Genomic DNA, 18,126 nt, shown 5'->3' with positions numbered 1-18,126 from the left:
GTTAGTGTTTTAGATCCGGAGGGTGACGGAAACCTCTTGTCTCCTTTCCTCTAGTGCCACTGAGTGGCCCTCATATCACTGCTATCACAGAGAAAAAGGAAAGCCTTTTTATTTCCTGGACCCACATCCCTTTCCTGGAGCAAAGGGGCTGCATCCTCCATTACAGAATATACTGGAAGGAGCGACACTCTACCTCGAAACCCGAGCTCTGTGGTATGTGTAAAACACTAGTTCAGTAGGGCCTCCAGCTTACATGCTGGGAAAGCACAAGATGGGGCATGTCTTCACTGCACACCAAGGAGAGTACTTAGTCAGCACTTGTGAAGTGAATTGAATGAAGAAACATGAGACACCTAAATACACATGTGCAAAGTTATTGAATATACATTACATGCTAAGCAAACTGTTAAAGACAGAGAAATGAAGCAAGTGGACTAGACTCTCAAAGCACCCGCTCAGAGGGAGAGACAGAACCAGGATGGCTAAGAGGTAGGCCTCGATTGCACAGTGAGCTACTGACTCAAACCAAGTGACAAATAGCAACCCTTGTGGTTTTGTTGAACTGGTGAACAAACATAGAAAGATAGGTAAAAGTCAAGCACGACCCAGTTTTGCAACCAAAACTCATGGTTCAGCATGAGTTTTTAAACAGATAGGGAGGAATATGACACTCAAGAAAGCTCAAAGTTAGGATGACACTGGTGAGATTAGTTCTACTGGTAGAGCATGAGACTTAAAACATAGAGCAAAGGCACCTCAGTACTAATTATACACATCCTCGAGGTTCAGGAACACACTTGGATAGTTTTTAACTCTTCACATACGCAATTACCATATTATTTACCTCTTGGAATGGATAATACAGTACTGTTTAAGTAACTCTTTATGACATAATTGTTCTACATCTGAAGAAGCAAAACAATTACAGTAAGTTCTGGCCGGAGCATTATCTCAAATGTTTTCATGAACTACTCATTCATCTAACTAGTCACTTGTGAGATCTGCTCTTCCAATCTTCGATCTAATCAAAGCTGTTTTATTTTTATTTGTCGCTTCTTGGCTTGCGCTTCTGCTTCATAAGCAGTTGGCTTTCTTTCAAGTGAGATTTGTTAGGAAGAAGGGACATCTCATTGGAGCTGCTGGCCCAAAGCTGTAAGAAGGCCACGTCGGGGATAGCTCCAAAGCTTTGCTTCAGGAGAGCTTGAGGACCTTAAAACGTTTGTCTTCTCTCCTGACATTTCTTTCAGTCATGACTTTCACAGTTAACTCTTCTAAGTCGTCTGGAAAGAAAGTAAGTTCTTGGGCTATTCTGTGTATATTCCTCCGAAAAAAAAATGCACACACAAAAACATGCTTGGGACCTTTTTCTGTATGGACCTGCACTTTCGATGATCTTTCCACATCCGTCTCTGTGGAGTTGACTCATTCTTAATTGACAGCTCTGTAGACTTAGTCATTTGTTAGCTAATCTGTCACCAGGCCTGTCAGGATAAGTCAGTTCTGAAAGGCCTCCTAAAGGTTGGCAAATCATCTGGCCTTTCTATGGGTCTTTGGGAACCTTCCTATAATATTTGCCCCAGAAATATATCCATGAAGCAAAATTTAAACCAACGTCTATTTACAAACAAAAATCAGTGTGGTCAGTTGGTCCTATAGCTGTTGCTGTATATGTTGAAAATAACCTACCATATTTTGTCACAGAACTGATGCATCTAAAGCCTACACAAGAGTACTTTAAAATAAGCTAAAAGACAAGATTCACGGTCTGATTTTATACTAGACTAGATTAAATTCCCACTTACTCCAGTAAGTACTTACTGGTAAGCTCCATGCCCTCTCCTCAGGTCCTTCAGTGTGCTGAGAACTAGGAAATTCTAAACAAACACTACTGTAGGACAGTGCAACCAGAAAGCACTAAATTTAATACCTGTTCTAGAAGGTGGGAAGGGTCAAGAAGAAACAAGATGTGTGGAAAGAAAAGGGCCCCAATAGCAGGAGAAATGTTGCCAGTGCCAAAAGAAAGGGGCTGGAGCCTGTCTGCTCGGTTTAGGTACCCAGTCCCAGGGAACTGTGCAAATGCATGTGGAAGTATCAGTTCTTGGATACTAGCTCTACCTGGGCAGGTGAGGTGAGGTGAGGTGAGGTGAGGTGAGGTGAAGATTAGAGTGCCCCAGCATCTCAGTGCCAGCCTGTTGTCTGGTTGTCTGCTGGCATGGTTATATGCAACAATGCTCCAACAGTAAGCACACCTCCCCTCTGCAGGACACATGACACTGCCTGGCTATTTTTGCCAACAAATTCTAAGCAGTCAAGGGCACAAGTTAAGGCAATTTGATCTCCTCTCCTCTAGAACACCAACAGAGAGATGGTAGGTATACGTACTAAGCATGGTATTCATTGAATGGTTGAATTCATTCCCAGTAACTGTGTAATTGTTCGGCCTGGTCTTCCTGACCTTCAAAGCCACTGTCTTTCAGATAGATGACAATGATCGCATCCTCTAAATTCATTGTTTTATCACTGAACCACTGAAGTTTAAAATTTCATCTGCTGAGACTTGAAGGAACCCCTTTATCTCTTCTGGGGATCGCAGCCCAGAGGCAGCAGGACCTGTCTTTCCTGCTGGACTTCTCTCATTACACAACTCAGCCTATTTTGCTAACAAAACTGCTGACTCTACCATTCTCAGCTCCCCACAACAGCTGCTATTTTTGTTCTTCAAACATGCACGCACGAATGAACATTACCAGCCCAGCAAATCAAAGAAATCCCTTTCTGTTCCAGTGTCTCATCTCTCTTCCCCAGCTCAGGACACCTCAGGCAGTTGGACAGTCGACACCCTGGTTCCTGCAAAGTGAACAGAAACTCTTCCTAAAATTCATTTTAATTCCCTGCTTTAGAAATAGTGAACACACAAGCACACACACATGTGCACTTACACTTAGTTATATTGCTAAATATTGCTTAAGTCTGTATAAGCAGTTTCCTAAGGATATACCAGACCTTAGGATTTTCTACAAGTTGTTTTTCTTAACAGGTGGTAAAGTATAGAGCTATTCTGACAGTCCCTGTGAAATGATCTCCTCAGACCTCATCCTTTTCAATGGAGCACAAGGACTATTCCAGGGCCCCTTCTTACTGTTTTTTTAAGTAGGAACAGCAGAGTGGGCAAAGGTTGCTCTTCATGTTACATGGTTCTCTGAGTTGATGCAGCCAACAAGCATCTGGGACTGTTCATTAGTCTGTTTCTGAAGTTAGATACAGAGCTAAGTTCCAGTTTTCACCATTGTCCTCAGCATAGGCACAGGCTGACTGAATGAGCCAGTAGCTACTACTGTTCAAGTTCTGGCCTTGTTGATAGTGGGATAAAACCAAGGAGACTGTATGTAGGAGGCAAGCACTTTAAACCCAGCCAGACTATACCCCCTATGCCTTGATCTTACAGCCCTCTTCCCTTTGCCTTCCACAGGCCAAGATTACAGGTTTGTACCACCATACTCAGCATTTCCCCCCAGCTGTTGAAGGTCACCCTAAAAGCCACCCCAGAACACTCCAGAAGATTGTTTCCTAAAGGCTACCAGGACTCACCCATATCCTAAAGAGAAAAGCAGCATCCGTACATTGTTCCACACACTCTAGCTTGCAGAGGATCTATAGGAGTGTTGAAAGCATAAGGAACTGCAATCTGGAAGCCAAAGAAACTTCATCTCTGTATCATGGTTTTTCATGATTTTATGTCAAACTGAAGCTAGGCACTGTAAGTTCAAGACCATAGCCTAACAAAAAGAAAACAGCAACAGCACAACAAAAGCACAATCTAAGAACTTTTGAGTAAGGGCTGGAGAGATGGCGCAGCAGTTAAGAGCATAGGTTGCTCTTTCAGATGATGTAGGTTCAATTCCCAGCATCCACATAGCAGCCATAACTATATGTACTCAAATTTCAGGAGATCTGGTGCCCACCTCTGTCTCTTGAGGGCACCAGGCATACACTTAGTACATAGACATATATGAAGGCAGCACATCCATAAACATAAAATTAAATGAAATAAAAATTTAAATGTTTCATTAATTTGTAAACTTAGATATTTAAAAATTCTATCATCTTGAAAATAATTTTATATTAGTTCCCTCAGTAATTATCAAATGACTTGATAAATATGAGAAATGCAGTCATGGGAAACAAAAGAACTGTTCCAACTAAATAGTTTCACGGGCAAGAATAACAATTCTTTCAGAACATTTCTAACACAGGAAAAACTGCATACTGCACTAATAAGACCTCATAAATGACCATGCTTCTTCAAGTATTAAGTGCTTATGGATTTTGATGCTTTTAAGACTGAAATGTGCTTCTCTCTCAAATTAAATGACACACTAAGGATAAAAATAGGTGAGTAGCCTCAATTATTTTTCTTTATACCACATTTTCCTTTATCTTTCAGAAATTCAGTACAGACACTCTCAAAACTCACATCCAATAAGCAGCCTACAGCCCAAGGTGACATATGTCCTATGGATGACAGCTGTGACAGCTGCTGGTGAAAGTCCCCAAGGAAATGAAAGGGAATTTTGTCCACAGGGTAAGAAAATAAAGACAGCCAGTGAGTTCTGACATAGACACATTCCCACTGGACTTTTCTTACTTCACTAGTGACTTTCCTACAGGCCCTTTCATGCTTGCTACCATTGAGTTGCCCTCTCACCCTACTGTCTTCCTGAAGACAGTGTCGACTCACTTTTGAAAATGCAGAAATCCTTTCACTCATGCAGGAAGCCCAGTGAGGCTTATGTCCAGTGCTGTACCTCCCTTCCACACTTGTGAACTTGGGGTAGCCTTTATAGGCCTGAAGTGCCTCTGAGAATATACAATAGAACCCCACAGGGTCTCTATTGAATAGTCAAAAATGTCTAAGGTCCAGAGGACTCAAAAAGATCAAACTTTTTGAAGAATTCACTGATAACTCAGTAACAAGATTTGCTAACTTTCCAGGCAAAGCCAACTGGAAAACATTCGTGATATCAAGCATTTGCATCGCTATCATCGTGGTGGGCACTTTCTCAATTCGTTACTTCAGGCAAAAGTGAGTTGGTTGCACCCCCCCCAATTTAATACATGAACTGTGCATGCATGTGTCATGTGTGTATGTACACATAAGGGGAAGCATACAGCTATGCATAGGTACATAGAAGGCAGAAAAAGATGTTGGGTGTCTTCCTACATGCTTTCGGCCTTATTTACTTTCTTTCATTGGTTCTTTCATTGACTCCAAAGTTGACATTTTAGCTAGGCTGATGGACCAGCCAGCTCCCAGAATTCTGCTATCTCCTTCCTGCAATCCTGGGTTTATAAGCATACACACCTGGCTTTAATGTGTGTCTCAAGGAAGTGAACCGGATTTTCATGCATGCCCAACAAATACTAGTACTCACTAAAAGCCATCTCCTCAGCCCTATAAATGCATTTTAAAAATATAAACCATGGCTGCTGAGAGTCAGGTGGATACATCACTGGTAGTAGAATAAATTTATTCAACCTTTTTGGCTGAATGCATGTCAAATTTTTAAAAATTTACATTTAATTTTAAAATCCCAAAGAAAGAAAGAAAGAAAGAAAGAAAGAAAGAAAGAAAGAAAGACAGACAGTTAGATATAGTTGAAGGAAAATATGCTTCAGAAGGGAAATATTTCAAAGAACCTAAATATTATAGTGAGACTAGTTTGATTCACCAAAACACCATAAGAAAATAGCTTACTATTTATCTATAATATTGAAATTAGTGTAATATTATTTTTTAAATTTTGTATGACAGACAATATTTTTACATTTTGAAATAAATGCATACACAGAACCATGTCACATACACAGCTGAAGAACAGGTAATCTGGCTGAAACATCTGACACCCCCACTATCATCAAGGTGACTCAGCTCATCTGACTACCTCTCCTTTCCTCATCACTGTTCAGTCCTTCCCAAAGGCACAAACACAAAAATCACTTTCCCCAGTGGGAAAAGTGACTGGCTTTCCATGAAGGGTACATGAGCAGTTGTGTTAGAACCTCCTAACAAGTTCTCAGTATGTAATTGCTGTGTATACTCTGACTGCCGGAATCAGTATAAGCTCTTATAGCAGGGTCTCAGCTGAATAAAGAAACCTAGGTAAAGGGCTGCTTTTGTGGCTTCACAGTTGGCCCGAACAACTTTCCTATTGCACTATCCTGTTGGAGGAGATGTTGCACTATATCATCCTACAGCTTCTGTGTGACCTCTCACTCTGTGAGCTCACAGCTGTGGAACTATAGCCATTATATTCTACAATCGAGGAAAATTGGAAAAGGGTGTCAATACTTCCCCTTTAAGGAGCCTTGAAGAAGTTATGATACTTTGTTATATCTCAATAGACAGAAGAACCTGGTGAGGCAGGAGTGACTAACACTGTGATCTTTCAGCTGCACTTACTGTTGTTTCAATAAAGCAAGATCTGAACTGAAGAAAAAGGAGGAAATAGTCAATGGCAATGAACACTCTGCTCCAAAGACACACTCACTACACAGTATTAAATAGTGGTTATATTTGGGAACAAAATGATAACTGACTTTAATTCTATTTATTTTATAAAAATTAGGCTGACAAGATAGGTCTCAGTAGGTAAAGGCACTTGTTACCAAGGCTGATGACTTGAGATTGATTTCTAGAACCCACTACCGTGTTGGTCTTTGACCTCACATGCACGATAGCACATGTGCACCCACACCAGTACAAAATAATTTAAGTCTTTTTAAAAAAATTTAGTTTTTAAAAAGTACTATTTTGCAAAAGAAAAATAATCAGTTCATTTTTCAACACAAAGCTGTCTTCAGAGGCTAATAGGTGCCAAATACAACTAGCTCAGTACTCTGACAGCCAGTACACTCTGTCTGCCTCAGCTACCAGAAGAGGCTCAAAGCAGAGGTCTTTAAAGACTTTGGAAGAGGCTGGAGACATTGGCTCAGCAGTTAAAAGCACGAGGGGGCTCAGGTCCATTTCCTAGTACCCACATAGCAAGCAGCTCATAACCATTAGTGCCTGGGGATCCGATGTCCTCTTCTGACCTCTGAGGGCACCAGGCAAAGCACTCATATACATAAGAAGACAAAAATAAATGATTTTTTTAAAAAAGACTTTGGTAAAGTTTATCCCAGGAATCAAAGAGAATCATATCCAAACTACCACTACCCACCATTGCAAGATAGCAAATCTAACACAGTGGTCCTCAACCTGTGGGTCGCAGCCCCCTAGGGGAAGATGTTGAATGACCATTTCACAGTGGTTGTATATTAGTTATCCTGCATATCTGATATTTACATGATTCATAGCAGTACAAAATTATAGTTATGAAGTAGCAACAAGATAATTTCATGGATTGGGGTCACTACAACATAAAGAACTGTATTAAAGAGTGGCAGCATTAGGAAGGTTGAGAACCTGATCTAAGTTAAATTATATGTGGCTTTTTCTCATCAAAGTTTATCATTCTTTGAACAATACTTTATATTGGTTTAAATAATGTGCATTTATAAGCTTTTTTAATTTTTCCTCATCAAATTATAAGTCCTATCTTTATTTTAACAGTATAACCATATTAACTTAAATTTCTCTTGTATACCTTTCCATGGCATTTTAAACATGATTATATTCAAGTTATTACTCTAGTACATATCCTATTTCAAACCTTCATTATATCAGTCTTATTACAAACCCTAAATATTTTAATTAGCTCATTAGTAAGATTCCCCAGGCATATGAACAATGTCTTCTGCTTGGCTCTATTTCCAGCACGTTCCGCTGTACTGTTCACATATTTAGTTTAATGCTATTTGCTGAATTAATACATGGTTAGATAGTGATAGACTGCAAAAATTAAGTGAAACCAAAATTTTTTAGTTTATTTAGCAAATTCTAAGTGGCCACAGTCTGTCACCAACCCAAGGAGGTCTAGCCTTCAATAATGCTTCTTTTGAGGAATTGTATTTTGCTCTTTCCATACAAAAGAATCCATTCCCCAGAAATAGCTGCATTGAAAGCCTGGGCCTTTGTATACATATTTAACCAAATGTCCCTGTTTTCTTATTTATAGGGCATTTACTCTCCTTTCTACTCTCAAACCCCAATGGTATTGCAGAACTATTCCAGATCCAGCAAATAGCACTTGGGTAAAGAAGTATCCCATTATGGAGGTAAGGTACAAGTCACATTGACAGCCAGTACAATGCTACTGATGAACATGTCTAAGGGACCCACAGGAATGATGAGATTCTGTGGGTGAGATGAGTTGGTAAAGAGCCATCATGAGAACTTCAAGCCTTATGAGCATAAAATCCACCAAGCTTTATTCTCCTATGGGCTTTTATGCTCTTCCTCACTTCAATTTATTTAAAAAAGAAAGCAAGTGGTTTTTCCAAGTGGACCAGTACTCACGTAACTGAAGTTAACTTTCCCAATCCTGCTGAAGCACAGAACAGAGAAGTAAAAAGAACCATTAGTTTTGTGTTTTATGGAAAGCCATTATGTAAAGGCTTTATGGAAGAGCTGGCTCAGCAGACAAGAGAATCTTTCCTGTTGCATAGGCTGAGAATTTTCTTCAAGATTCTTCTCTTGAATTATTTCCTTAAGCCAGAAGCCAGTGACCTATCCTCTGCTTAGAGGAACTGATCCTAGCCATCTCTGCTTTAGAAATTAAATCAGTGTTTTTGCAATCGAGTCTGGAGGGTCCTGCCTGTTGCTTACTATGAGTGTTTTTGGATAACTTGTCCAAGTATCTGAACACCATGTACCATCATATTGTATACTACAGTGAAGAGTAAATAAGATAATACCATGTAAAGCAAGTGTTTTTCACTTTTTTGTTGGGCTTTTAGGCCTTTTTTGAGGGGTGGGGGGAGCTGTTAGAATAGGTTTTACCTGTAGCTCTGGTTGGCTCCAAACTCAGAGATCCCAAATGCCTTAGACTCCCAAGGGCTTGTATTATGGGCATTATCCATCATGTCTATTTCTTTTCAGTTTTCATTCTCTTCCCAAGAACAACCATACTTGAAGACTTCTATTAAGGGATTTTTGTTTACATTAAGTAACAAGAGCAAGAATAGTGTGACAATGACAATGACATAGATGTACATTCACAATATACTACCTACTATGTACTTGTAAAGTACATAATTATAGTTCATTAACATATTGTTTATATATAACCTACATACTTCCCATGTAGCAGGCACTTTTACTTTCATGCATTGACAACTTATTGACAACTGTAAGTCATATATTATCATTTTTCAGATGAGGGAACTAAGGCAAAGGACAAAATAACTTGCCCAATACTAGTCAGTGATAAATGATGGATCCTAAATTCATTTCCAAGCAGGATATGGAGACATTTTATCTTAGAACATATCTCTGAGCTGAACAGACTCACTAGGGAGGTATACTAGCCTCATCATGAGATGACACAATGGTCTATGGAAATACACAATAAAGTCACAAAGCCTTAATAGATGCCTTGCTGGTGTGGATTCAAGTACCAGGATTTGAACCAACTGAGCTTGACATTCTTAGCCTAAAGCGCAGTGGGAAGCAGCTCTGTCCTAGGTGAAAGCACTGCCTTCATCTGTAACAATGAACTCTGACGGGAAACAGAAACACAGAGATGCTATGAACCTTAATGTGATGTCAAGATGCCCAAGGGTTTAGAGATAGTAGAGTATCAGAAAATGGCATATAAACACATGCCAAAAGTCACATAACAGGACTATGTTCACAATATAAGTACAAGTAAAACATGTATAGACACCTATATGTGTTTAATGTTTTTTTTTTTTAAACATATCACCTGTGCAGGGAATGGGGATTATTACAACCTGTCTCACAAAAAAACAAATTGCTTAATGTACTGTTCTTGGGTATGAGTGAGATGGTCTTTACAGAAGCCAGCCAAATACAAACATCCATTATTCTGGTGGCTGCCTCTGGAGAGAAGTTGAGGATAGGAAGCCTTTCCTCTTTATTGCATATTCTTTTTGACCTCTTAACTTATGCATTTGTATTCGTTTGAACAAATAATCAGTGAATTATGAAAAAATTAAATCAGTTTCTTTTATGGATTGGAAGACAATGGTTAGTTAAGAGTGCTTCCTGTGGACTGTTGCCAGCAGCCAAATGTAGCTCCTGACGATCTCTAGAATCTGAGAACTTTCGACTTCTGTAGGCACTTCATACATGTAGTACAGACATGCATGCAGGTTACACACTCCTACACGCAAAACAAATAATAATGGAAGGCTTTGATGCAGCCCAGGTCACTACACAGAGGTTCATTAGAATGCCAGCTAGCTTTTACTAATTACAATCAGTGAAGATGATATTCCTGAGACCTGGGGTTAAAGGAACTTTCTCTGGGGCTTTCCAAAAGCCATACCCAAAACTGTGCTGGGGACTAGCCTATCAGTACTGCCCCAGAGGCAGAACAGCTCACCTAAGACAGCCTTTCCCATCATCCTGTTCTTTCTCACTTGGTAGCCTTGCTTTGGCACAGTTGCCATCCATGCATATTCTAAGACAAATTCCATGCCAGGACCAGCTTGAGAATAATCACAGGAGGGCTGACATTTCTTTTTTAAAAAACAAGGCTGGGAGCCCTTTTTGTGGACAGTGCCATCACTCATTTCTTGACGGCATGCCGCAAACAAAGCTGGTCATATCGGAGGCTAATTATACCAAGACTCTCTTGTACAACTTGTCGTTTAATGGGGAAAAAAAAAAAGGCAGAGAGGTTGATCAAACTTTCCCAATCAAAGAATATCAAAGCTGGGACTTGTCTTCAGAATTTGCCATTATGTCTTCGGATCCTCAGCAGTGGTTTCTAGAGTGCAATAATAGGGGCCACTTAGCTCAATGAAGGGTTGGTGACACTAAGAAACTATACTGAAGTAAAGCAGTAGACAGATACACAAAGGAGTAGACTAGGAGTTGAAATCTTTAAGTAAGTGCATGTAAGGCATGGAGTTCTACCTTGGGAAGGAATCCCAGGCACAGGAAGTGTTAGGAGGTAAGAATTCAACTAAAGCCAAGTAGGATAAATGTTCCAAGTGCCAAAGACTTGAATTTTACAACTGGCAGTAAACACAGAAAAGAAAGGCTATCATAGAGGGGGTAACCAAAGGGATCCTGATAAAGTTATCAGAAAAAATAAGTAATGAATTATCCAAACTAGCCAAGGGAGAAGATGAAATTGTTACAGAAAAGCTATTCAAGAAGTCTTTCTTAAATGCCAAATTTGACAAGAACATTACCTTACCTGAAACCATGTAATTCCATCAAAGCCCAAACCCCTTATCGTGCCCCCAAAGGGCCCTCATGGTAAAATGAAGATGATGCCTTTAATCACATTTTTAATCCTTGCACTCAGGAGGCAGAGATCCAAGCTAGCCAGGGCTACATAGCAATGGCGCTGCCTTTAATAAAAAGCACTTCATGAGTAGTCTTTTCCATTTCTAAATCCTATTTTTCTTTTCTAGTACGAACAACAGTGCCTTACCCTGCACAAATCCTAGTTTGATTCTCAAAAAGGGTAACGGGCAACAAACCAAAAGGCTTAGGAATACACTAATTCACCCCTGCCTCCTCCAATTTGGAAAATATGCCCAAGCTTTTTCTTCCCACCTCCATACCTTTGCTACTAGAAAAAAAAAGCAACTGGACTGGCAATTAAGCTGAGCAGTAAATTTGTCCTTTGCTAGAGAATGGCAGTGACGGGGATGTGGGTGAAATCAGGCTCTGGCCTAAAATTTAAAGGCCCAGTTTCTCACCTGAGGCTGAAGCAGGGAAGGGTATGGGGTTTTTGGAAATCTGAATAAGCTGTCAAAGTAACCTACACATCCACTCTTCTCACAGGAGAAGATCCAGCCGCCTGTGGACAATCTCCTGATGGCCTGGCCTGCTCCTGAAGAGCCTGAGCCCCTGATCATCAATGAAGTCCTCTACCAAATGATCCCAGTAGGCAGACAACCCTATTGCTTCAAAAGAGGACAAGGGTTCCAAGGTTACTCTACCTCCAAGGAAGACACAATATACCTTGCCACCAATCCACAAACTACAGGAACTCTCACAGCTGAGTCAAGACAACTAGTGAATCTATACAAGGTGCTAGGAAGCAGGGACCCTGACTCAAAACTGGGCAACCTGACCAGCCCCTTGACAGTCACCCCAGTGAACTACCTTCCTACCCATGAAGGCTATTTACCCTCCAACATAGAAGACCTCTCATCACATGAAGTTGACCCAAGTGATTCTTTAGACCTGGACCATCAACATATTTCTCTTTCCATTTTTGCATCAAGTTCTCTCCGCCCACTCACCTTCTGTGGTGAGAGACTGACTCTAGATCGGTTAAAGATGGGCTATGAGAAATGAGGCTTGATACCTAGAAAGTCAATGTACCCCATTAGGGCAGCACAGTATATCTACCCAGTTCCTACTCCCATGGTCACAATCTTTGGTAGTATATAGCTTTGGGACAATGCAAACAAGCCAGTTGTCTCTGGATTAAGTTAGCTTCACCAGAGACTTCAGTCTTATGCATAAAAAGACAAGACACCAACACAGATAAACATCAATAAAGGGCACCCAAGATAGTCATGCTCATCATCTGTGGCACACACGTGTGTAAGCGTGCACACACACCTGTCAATCACTGTCAGTTTGATGGAGAATTACCTCTGTACTCTTATTCCATGTAACTTTTCTGTTATGGCCCAACGCCAGTTATCTCTGGGTCTAAAACCTCAATCTACAAGAACCCAGACTTTGCTGTTCTGTTTCTTCATAACTATGGACTGACTCGGCACCCTCTATCATACCACTGGCAAAGTCCAGTGCCACTTGAAAGGTTCAAGACAGTTTTTTCTTAAAACATCAAGCCTGACTATCTCCACCACATCCTCTCCAGTAACACTATTTTTCTGTGTTTGGTATTTTCATTTAACAAAGTATCTATCGCAAGTTTGTACTTCCTTTTCTAACCTAACAAATTAGCAATGTGTCCATATAGCCCAGTCCTATAAATTTTTTATCTTTTGTTTACCAAACTTCCTATGAACCTCTAGAAATTGAAGCTATTAGATCAACTGTCATGACAAGGTTACCTTTTCTCAAGCCAATTTACTAGCAAAGTAGTGAATTGCTGCTATGCTCTTAACTTTCTCTTCCCCCAAAGCCCTAAGTGATATTTAATTCCTCTTGTCAAGTTTTCTCATTAAAAGACCTGTTTGAGGCCAAAAGCCTTTTCCATACTTTCCCTCATTGGCTTCTCTTAACCCTTAGTATCCCTCTATTCCAGCACAAGCTTTTCTAAGGACTGAAACATTAACACTTAGAGGATGTGTCTATATTAAGACTGTACCACTTTACCTAACAGACCTCTCAATGAATGTCAGAAAACTTTTCCTGACCATTCCAAGCAATTTCTGGATTTCTTACATCTTCCCCTTGATCCAGATGAAAGTCCAAATAAAGTTAAGTCTTTCATTCCTTGGTATTTTTCAATTCTAAAATACATTCCAACAACTTATATCTACTTTTTAATTAATAAAATTCCACAATTCTCTGGAACCTAAATATCAGTGGATACCACTACCAGAGTTCATGGGAATCCCCGATTTTCATTTGTATGAAGGTAGAACCCACAGTACTGTTAGCCTTACACTTCACTGACCTTTGTTCAGACTTCAAGTTCAGGTGAATATTCACACTGCCCTGAGAACGTTCCTTTTCCAGAAGCCAGGTTCTTTTCTTTTCTCTTCTATTTCTATCTGGAGGCAAGTGAAGAGCTAAACTTCATCTCTCCCCCATTCTCCCTAGTCTTAAATCCACCACTTTTTGTCCTGGAGCCAGGAGGAAAATAAATGCCTGTGTTCCGTTCTTTTTCTCACTAGGATATTTTTCTGAGTCACCTGAAAGTTATCTAATATTCTGGTATCAAAAATGAAGCCCTCCATGGATTTATTTCTCCATCTAGCCTACAGGACTCATGTGCTGAGCTTCTACAACAAAACATCTTCATTTAAGAGTTTAGAAAAGACATTCCTTCATTCCTACAATGGAAAAGCAATTCAGACTAAAAGAGCACACAATGTATAGCGCTAACCTATCACATAAAAGAACATGGGTTGGATTCCCCAGAAGCAGAGGACAAAGTGGCATTTCCAATTTGAGTAATGGAAAGAATCAAGTTGAAATATATAGCTTATACCAAAATAAACTAAAAAACACAATAGGTTCCTTAATTAGGCTTTCATACAGAAAACCAAATCTGCACTTCAATGACAAAGTTCGTAATATCAATTAAGTGTGATCAACTGTAATTAGATGAAAACCAAATACTATTTAAATATTTTAACCAGCTAGCAAAGATTACAGAGCACGATAGCCAGTATTAATCAGAGAAACTGGCATTAGGAGATGGATTCTGAAGGGCAGCTGGACAATATTCAATAAAATCCTAACAAATTCAATTCTCAACGCAGATAAGAACATCTTAATATCCTAAGAACCAAAGTCAGAATTATGGACCTGTGAAGACCAATACTATCTGTACAATGAACTCTTTACTACAGAGTTCACGGAACCTGACTGTATTCTGACTTCTAAAGCAAAAACCTACACTGGACTGTGCCACTGGTTTCTGGGATTTTCTTTAGTGATGGTAAAGATAAAACCTACGGCCTTGTATATGCTAGAGAGTTAGCCTTTCACATTTTAATATACCTAATTTAATATAGAGCATGGTTGAGTGGTTTAGAGCAATTTGCTCTTGTAACAGACACTTTCTACTCTCAACACAACATGGTATGTTGCATGGTATCTTGATTAACTCCAGCTCCACATCTGAAACCCTCTTCTGACCTCTATAGTCATGCCATGCAGTGCACATACTTACATCCAAAACATCCATACACATAAAATATAAACAAGTTTTACACTGGCTCAAGACTTCCTGTTAAATCTAGGAGTTGAATTCTGCAACCCAATGCCTCTGTTTCTGCACTCATAAACACAGTCATACAAATCCACTGGACCTGTCTGAGCAGGTTAAAGATAGATAAATCCTCATACCAACTCTGCAGGTTTGCTTTTTATTGGTATGATAAAACATCATGACCAAAAGCAAAGAGGGGCACAAAGAGGTTTTTGTTTGTTTACATATCCTAATCACAAACCATCACCAAATGAAGCCAGAGCAGGAACTGACAAAGACCATAGAGCAACACTGTTTACTGGCCTGCTCTCTTATCTCCCACCCAAAAAAGGACAAACCCATTAAGCTTTGAAAACTTCCACCATCTTCCCCAAAACAACTGGCTCAGTGGTAGAGCGCTTGCCTAGGAAGCGCAAGGTCCTGGGTTCGGTCCCCGGCCCCGAAAAAAGGAAAAAAAAAAAAAATATTCCACAACTAGTACCAATTTGTGTTCCAGTTTGCTTTCTCTGGCTGTGATAAAACCCTGACCAAATGCAGACCTGAGAGCAAAATATACATTCCAGTCACTGAAAAAGTCAGAAAAACCTTGAGAGGCAGGAACTGAAGCAAAGACCATGAACACTGTTCTTTGGTTTGTTCACCTTGCTTTTTTTGGGGGGTGAGGGGGGATTTTTTTTTTCGACCCAGAAATACAAGAGTGGCACACCTTCCCCTTTAAGTTGGGCCTTCTTGCATCAATCATTAACCAAGGAAATATCATGAGACTACAAGCCAATCTAATATAAGCAATTCCTCAGTCATGTTCCCTCTTCCCAGACAACTGTGCTAAGTTCACAAAAGAACTAACCATTATACTGATAAACAAATCTTGTAAGGTGTGGAGACCTGGTTCTAAAACAGAGCATTACTATGTAACAAGACTTCAGTTCATAACTTTAAATTCAGCCTCAAGTACCACTAAGCTTAGCATGTGCCCTTTAAACACTATTTGAGAATAACTTTCACCTCATAATTCTACCCAAATACACTTTAAAGGGTAGCATAAACTATTTAAGCCAAAATGAGATATCTTAATTTTGTGCCATGAATAAGTTACTGAAAGTCAGTAAAAAACTGTCTTTTTCTTTCTTCATTATACATATACTTATTGAGTATGTTTTCCAAAAAAGGATATGGACCACTGTACAAAGTGATTCTCATTAACTTCTCAAAAACCCTGAAACTCAAGAGTATTTTCACTAGTTTAAAAAGACTATAGAAAGTTTAGTGCAGTGGTTCCTACTTTTAATCCCAGCACTCATGAGCTAGAGGCTGGCCTAGATGTGGTCTAAAAGACAAATTCTCAGCCAGTAAGAAACATTCTGCAACTCTTATTTTTTAAAACTATAAATGTAAGGACCAAAACCCCTGTCCACTATCTACTTGAAACTCAGATTTAATCATCCCTTTCACTGATGTGGAACTAAGATTTCATTTAGAAACACAAATTGTAACTTTTATTCCATAAGAAAGACCACTACTTGTTTTTATTCTCTAATTGTAAACACTAGTTTCCCTCACCTTGCACAACTTAATATGATTATATTCTCTTCAATTTTTGTAAACGAGGAAAGCTGCCATGTTTACATCACCGGCCATTCTTAGAGAAATACTTTAAAAGCACAATAAACCCTAAGTAAAAAAGAGCGATAAAGCTAAAACAAAGGATCTGTGCTTTCCTCTAGGAAGAGCTGGTTAAGATGCTCAAGTCAAGTTTACTGGCCATTTCCTCTACTTCAGTGAAAACTACCTCCACCTCTTGATTATCTTGATTTTTCAAAGGAGATGCATGGAAGCTAGGCCTATCACTATTTAAAAAAAAAAAATTTCTCCCAGTCCATGGCTCAGTGGTTAAGAGAACTGAGTGGTCTTCCAGAGGTACTGAGTTCAGATCCCAGGACTACATAGTGGCTCACAACCATCTGTAATGAGATCTGATGCCCTCTTCTGGTCTATCTGGAGACAGCTATTTATATATAATAAATAAATAAATCTTTGGAAACTGGAGAGATAGATGGCTCAGTGCTTAAGAGGACTGGCTGCTCTTCCTAGAGGACCCAGATTCAATTCCCAACACCAACATGGCAACTCACAACTGTCTGTAACTCCTAGGGGATCTCACACAGAGATACATGCAGTCAAAACACCAATGTACATAAGTAAAAATAAACGATAGAAAAAGAAACCTAGATTCTTTGTGAGATACATGGAAGCTATAGGCTTATCACTAATAGATTCTTTAATATAGTGACCAAGCGTCACTTTCTTTTGAAGGCATAGTACACTGTGAGGCACATACTACCTGCTGACAATATGGACTCACCATTCCATCCCCAGGCTGACAAAAGAGGAACAAATTACCCAGGTCTTCCATACAGCAAAGTTATCTAACTTTATGTTAGATGTTAGCACCTAAGTAAACCCTTCATGAATATGGGACACACTTAAAGTGTATATAAAATAAAGCTGAAACTACCAGAAATTTAAAAAAAATATATGAGGAAGCTGCCCATCTATGACTCTCTTAGAAAATTCAAGCTGAAGACTTCAGCTTCAGTCCAGCTTGCAATACTGACCAACATATTGTCTCCAGAAAAACTCAAATCCCACTCAATTGCCTAACTCTAAAGATACATTTAATTTCTCAAGTCATGGAGACATATGCTTGTTCATGTATGTAATAGAAGATAACATACATCATCTTGAACGTATTTACAGAATTCATTACTAAATTACTGATTACTAAAAGCTTCATCTCCTTGACACAACACAAACTCCCACATTAGTGCTCTATGGATTCCAGGTACAGAAGAGCCTTGTATGCATTCAAAAAAACAGCAAACAAGACACAACACAAAATTGGTTCCCTTAGCACTGACTAGCTAGAAGCATACTTAGTCCCTAACACTCTAGTAAAATTAACCTGGACCACTTTAGTTTAATGTAATCAAAACTAACTTAAGCTACAATAATATCTTGTTTAAAATTAGCAAACATCAGGTGCTGGAATTGTAATTCCAGTTCTAAGGAACCATTGTCCTCTTCTGAACTTAATGGGATAATCTATATTCTCAAGTGA

General features: G+C 39.4%; 1 protein-coding gene across 1 annotated transcript in view; it reads left to right on the top strand.

Moving 5' to 3' along the window:
* Positions 1 to 13,114, top strand: part of Il12rb2 (interleukin 12 receptor subunit beta 2) — a 66,282-nt gene extending 53,168 nt beyond the window's left edge. The window contains exons 11-15 of the mRNA XM_032906387.1: positions 55 to 213; positions 4,445 to 4,582; positions 4,993 to 5,083; positions 8,118 to 8,217; positions 11,927 to 13,114. Coding sequence (XP_032762278.1) covers positions 55 to 213; positions 4,445 to 4,582; positions 4,993 to 5,083; positions 8,118 to 8,217; positions 11,927 to 12,445 — 1,007 coding nt within the window. The 3' untranslated portion in view covers positions 12,446 to 13,114. The remainder of the gene's footprint in view (positions 1 to 54; positions 214 to 4,444; positions 4,583 to 4,992; positions 5,084 to 8,117; positions 8,218 to 11,926) is intronic.
* Positions 13,115 to 18,126: the final 5,012 nt, after the last annotated feature.

This window comes from Rattus rattus, chromosome 6 (genome assembly GCF_011064425.1).
Source record: "Rattus rattus isolate New Zealand chromosome 6, Rrattus_CSIRO_v1, whole genome shotgun sequence".
Lineage (NCBI taxonomy): Eukaryota > Metazoa > Chordata > Mammalia > Rodentia > Muridae > Rattus > Rattus rattus.
This window is presented reverse-complemented; position numbering and strand designations above follow the sequence as displayed.